This window comes from Teleopsis dalmanni, chromosome 1 (genome assembly GCF_002237135.1).
Source record: "Teleopsis dalmanni isolate 2A chromosome 1, ASM223713v2, whole genome shotgun sequence".
Taxonomy (NCBI): Eukaryota; Metazoa; Arthropoda; class Insecta; order Diptera; family Diopsidae; genus Teleopsis; species Teleopsis dalmanni.
The window spans coordinates 176,317,247-176,323,246 of NC_051846.1; the positions used below are offsets into that span (position 1 = coordinate 176,317,247).

At 30.0% G+C, this 6,000-nt stretch overlaps 1 protein-coding gene across 1 annotated transcript; it reads right to left on the reverse strand.

Moving 5' to 3' along the window:
* Positions 1 to 1,897: 1,897 nt before the first annotated feature.
* On the reverse strand, positions 1,898 to 2,816 carry LOC119670998. Its single transcript, XM_038081479.1, has 2 exons — positions 2,752 to 2,816; positions 1,898 to 2,671 (listed from the first exon to the last, which is right to left on the reverse strand). Exons 1-2 carry the CDS (start codon positions 2,753 to 2,755, stop codon positions 2,457 to 2,459), a joined length of 219 nt encoding a protein of 72 aa, XP_037937407.1. The 5' UTR covers positions 2,756 to 2,816; the 3' UTR covers positions 1,898 to 2,456.
* Between the last annotated feature and the right edge of the window lie 3,184 nt (positions 2,817 to 6,000).

The following is a 6,000-nucleotide window of genomic DNA, read 5'->3' on the forward strand; positions in this document are numbered from 1 at the left end:
GCAGCGATATCTGTTATACATATTTTTACTTACGAGTACTATATGTAATATGCCTTTTTTGGGTGCAATTTTACAAATGCAAATATTTGCATTCATTAAAGGAACCTCATGAACTAACTTTCAATTCGTTAATCTTGTGTTTCTAAATAAAGCTGTAGTTTATAAGCTCGTTCTAATTTAAAGCACGGCAAGTGGTTTGGTAAATGTCACTTAAAAAATAAAAGGTGACAAAAAACCTGGAACTTGAGCACGGAAAGTTTATGCAGCCGTGAATACTTGTGGAGTAAGAAGCGATTATTCATCGCTTCTTATTTGACAGGTACGAGTTCTTATTCTGGCTCTTGCAGACCAAACAAATTATATACAGACTATTAACAGCCAAATTTCAATAAATTGATATAAAATTTTGTTGTTGTCTTTTCATTTCTATTCGAACCCTTCTAACTTTTAAAAAAATATATCTTTTGCTGATATCGATAGAAATCGATGCTATGAACATCTAAAATCGATAACACTGGGTCATGGTTTATGTGCATATCACGCGGTTTAGATGTACTATAGGTATTTCCTGCTGTCGTAAAGTATTATACTTATTTATTATGCCACAAACGCATTAAATTATTCACATTAAATTTTATTTGAATTTTATACTAATAAAATTTGTTTGATTTGATTTCTTGGCTAACCATATAGTTGTTTCGGGTACTCCCAAATACCCGACAATGTCTTTGAAAAGACTTTTTCGAATTTAATTGCCTATGTATAAATTTTAGACTGCAAGTACTTGTACCCTGCCAAAACTTAAAGCCTGGCTAAACGTCATACTTGACTAAGAGGCTCAATCACCCACTGTCCAAGTATTATATACTTTTAAAAGTAGATTTTAGACTGCAAGTACTTGTATTCTGTCAAAATTTAAAACATGACTAAGGGGGCTAAGACTAAGACTAAAGACTAAGTAATATCTACTTGCGGGCCACACAGATGACTACTTCAACTGCTATATGAGCCCTCCTTCCATGGATCATCTATCGTATCCTTTCTTTGTATCGTGTTTACATTCATACTTACTACAATGGATCAACATCAGCTAGGTCAAATACAAACGTGAACTTGTAGTTCTCCACACAGATGCAGTATCTTCTTTCAGACCACGGTTACATACCAATATAGGTCTTAACTATCCTCCACCTAATATCTACAGGGAAGAATAACGTCTATCTCGTGCATCAAGCAATGTTCTATTCCAATAGAGATCAGGGTAAAGCCATTTACTACATCATCACTTCTCACGAATAAATATATCAATTTGCAAAGTGTGCTCAACTGTAGTTATACTCCTCATGTCACCTTTTTGTACTCATGTCTCCTTGTACATAGCCTATTTATTTTTGGATCTAATCTATTGAAGTGGCAAAATTTCTCCGCTAGTTTCAATTAAATCCCATATATTCCTTATTCATTCCTTACTCCAAAAAACCTCTCTTCTACTCACATATCTAGTACCTAACTCATAGGTATATTCGTATTTTTTCCTTTCATATCTCCTGCAATATATATCTCGTCAAGCTTTAATAAGAACGTACTTGAAATGAGTTTTTAAATAACACATTCTAGTTCGTTGTTTTTTCAGCAATCTATTCACTTGCTGTATTATCTTAGATGGAGCGCATAAAACACAATTATATTAAATTGCAAACAATTTCATACACTTGTGTTCCGAAATTTCACTTCTACTTTCTATAGAAATTATGTATATTGGACTAAAATTAAGTCACTATGATAATCTGACATCAAAAGAATTTTAATCGTTTAAGATGGCACATTTAGATGATGGTAACAGGGCAGATTACTTTATACATTTTTAGGAAACAAAAACATAAATTTAAAATTATGTTTAGTTTATATATATTTTTAGTAGGTTAAATATTTGATTGCACAGATTACAATAGATGGTATGATTTTTCCTTTTACATATATATGATTAACAATTTTAATAGATTTCAATCTCTTATACCGAAATGCTAAAAAATATACGAAAGGTAATTTAAATAATTAACAATTAGTTTATACATATAAAAAGAGATTAACATAATTTATAATATTCTTTAAACATATATGTATACTCCTAAATTCAATTACAAAAATTTTGTTTTTTGTTTATATTTAATAGCAAAATGCAAGTACATCATTTGTCTTATTGTTATTTTAAGGCATATATAAATTAAATTATTTTGTTCATTGTTGTATAAAAAAAAACACAAAATACAAAAGACATTTCATCCATTGAACTTCTAAAAATAACTTTAATAGCCCAAATACTGTAAAATAAGAGTATAATTTTTTTTTATATTTTAATAAACATTGTCTTTCGAGTAAATTGGAAGGATAACGTATATAATTAAAATTAACAAAAAAAAAACTAAATTAAACGTTGCATTGACTTCTTAGTACTTCTAGAAGATACTAGCAACGTTTGGACCAGGCTGCGCATTGGTGGGTGTCGATTGTGCTGGTCTGTCAATATCTTGATAGCTTCTTTGTTGTGTTGTAGGGAACACTGAACCAGTTTGCATGCTGCCTCCGCGTGAATTGAATTCACGGTAGAGTAAAATAACGCTCACCGGGCGTACAAGCAAATTTATTATGGAGAAAGCAACTGCCCAGCCATCTGTTAAAATAATTTAGATTAATATGTAAATAATTAAAAAGTTTAAAGATAAAAACGTTTTGTTGGTTATCAAGACTTACTCATGTAATGGAAAAATAAGATTATGCATACTAAGTCGAAAAAGATGCTACTAATGTTTATTACGAGCGCCTGAAAATACAATGAAAAATAAAATAAATTTCTAGCATTTAATGAATGATATATTATTAATTTTAAAATATAAATACTATAGTTTATGAGTTTAAATACAAATACTACAATGACAGAATTCATACATAAGCTGTAACGTCAAATATTTTTAACGATATTCGAGATACTCGTGATATGTTGTTCGGATCTAGAGGTTATACCTCTACAAGCTATATACCTCTACTAAGTAGAAGCTATATTTTCACAAATCTGCTTTACTGCTGTGAGACTAAATCTATACAAATTTGAAGCAAGGGGAAGTTAATTCTACAAATCAGTTATTAAGTGAGTAAAGGTTATATCTCCACAAGTTTCCAGTAAGAGCTGGAAGTGAGTAGAAGTTATATCTCTATAAATTTCAAGTAAATAGAAGTCGTACTTTTACAACTTACACTTAGTACTACTTAGTAGGTTTGTTGTTAAATAGAGGTATTACTCTATACTCTTACAAATCTGCTTTATTTTATATCTAAAAGCTTCAAATAATTGGAAGATATACTCAGCACACTTTCTTACTGAATAGATGTTCTACATCTGCATCTCACTGAGTAGAATTTATATTTCAATACGCTTTTAGTAAGTGAAATTATACTCCAAAGGATTTGTTTTTTACTGAGTAGTATATTGAAGTTATATTTCGAAAAATCTACTTTTTAGAGAGTGTAGAGGCTTCTTTTCAGATATGCCTCCAGAGGCTACACAGTAAACCAACGCTCATCTTCTAAATAAGTAATTCAGTATTTCAATGTACCTAATAACCAGAGTTCGGAATGTGGTGCACAAAATCGCACACTGCACTGTGCGAGTGGAAATTGTTTTTAAAATATGCACACGCACATTTGTGGTGTTAAGAAAAAAAATGCACGCACTCAAATTTGTTGTGCGATTTCAAATTTCACATCGCACAAAGCAATGATTGTGCACACAGATTCGTCCACACACATTTGTGCTGTGCGACTGATTTACAAAAATGTGCACAATCAGATGTGCGAGAAAATTTTATGCTCGCACCGCACTGTGCGACAAAAAATTCTCTTTGCACACGAGTGTGCTGCTCATATTACGTTTGCACAAATGTGCACAAATGTGCGACTGCACAAACGTGCACAAATGTGCACAAATGTGCGGTTGCACAAACGTGCACAAATGTACGATTTTGCGCTTGCACCCAAGGGTGGAAAAAAATTACAGGAACTTCACAATTTTGTTTGAAATAGAAAATATTATATTGTTGCAAATTTTGAAGAAATTGATATTTGCGTTCTTTGGGACTGTAACTTATATTAAAAATTGCATAAATTAACAAATATTTAAAATAATTATTTTTGTTAAGTAATGTTAACTAAAAATTATAACTGTCTTAACCTTATTTGTATTTTAACTTAAAATATCAGTTTTTTGTATATTACTTTGTGCATTTTTAAATGCAAATATAGTAAGTGATCTTAAAGTATTTGTTTGGAAAGTTTTGCACCAGTTTAAAAGAAATAAAAACATATTTTAGGAAATTTTTTTTATGCCCAAAAAATATGTATTTACATAGGTAGAGTATCTAACTTTTATTAAAAAACACGAAAGATTAGGAAAATATTTTTTTTGAACAGGTAGCAGGTATTGGTATTGGTGTATTTGTTTAATAAAATTTGCAACAGTTTAAAAAAGATAATACAGGAGGGCCACAAATAGATATTTTTCTTCTCCAGAAATATGTATTCACTTAGGTAGAGTATCTAACATTCATTAAAAAACGCGAAAGATAAGGAAAATATTTTCTTGAACAGGTAGCAGGATTTTAGCGCCCTTTCTACTGTGCTAAGTAACCAAAGATATAATTTAAGTGAAAAAAATATTTCAGCAATGTTATTAATAAGATTAAATGAAAATTTACTTCAAAAAATATGTAATAAAAATTATATATTTTTTAATAAGAAATTAAGATATTAAATTATTGAATTATTTCAATAACTTCGTTAAATTTAAGCTGTAATTAAAGATAAAAAATTAAGTGAAATCTAATAACAAAATTAATTTATGTTGTTGTAAAAAATATTTAATTTGGTTTTTATAACCTTACTAACGAATCTTAGTTTACAACTTACTATTAAATAAAATTTTATGAAGTAGTCCAAAATTGATATATATAATTTTTTCAAAGTACGATCCGTAGAACCGATCCTCTTTACTTATAACATTTTGAAACAAATACTCTTTCTCTATTAAATTCATGTACCTATTTAATATAACAAAGTTTTCAAGTACATTGTGAAATTAACTTTATTCCCATGTTTTAAATTAGTAAACCTTGAAATAATAAGTAATATAAGCAATAAATGTAAATCTAATAATAAATTCAAAATTAAAATATAAATACAAAATCATTTCTTTAATAAAATATTTCGTATTAAGACCAAAATTAAAACAAATCAGTTTTACGTACTATTTTGCTGCGATATTTGTCATAATATTGTGCGCTTTTAAATCATCATTTCATACAAATGTGCAGTAGACATTTCGTCTCCGCACATTTGGGTGCATTTTTATTTTCGAGTCTGCACACAAAATGTGCTCCTCGTATTCTTTTCTGCACACGTTGTGTGCGAGAGCAAGCTGGCTGCCGCACACACAATGTGCTGTGCGAAATAACTTCGGCACAAACACCGAATGCGTGTGCGAGTTTTATTTCACTCCACCACATTCGTGTGAAATGTGCGTTTTGTTTGTGCACACAATATGTGGCACTTAAGATGTGCACAAAAATTTTCGCACACCACATTTGTGGTGTGAAATTTTATTTAGAATCGCACAACATTTGTGCGTGGTGTTTTGCATTTTTGTGCACAGCACAGTGTTTTTCTGAACCCTGCTAATAACACATTATTTTCTGGCGTAGAGGAAAATACAAATTGTTAATACAACAAAGCGCTGATATTTAATTAAAAAATGTTTTTTAATCAAAAGATAGAAGAATTACTTAAACATCGGCGAGTAAAAACAATAAGGAGAATACAAATAGCTAAGTCATATAGTTTTTTTTTCCATATGTCTATGAGGCGAGACCCTAGTGCACTGTGCAATAAAATCAATGTATACCTTTTCAAGTGACTTAATATGTTGGAAATAGAAATTACTGACTGCGCCCA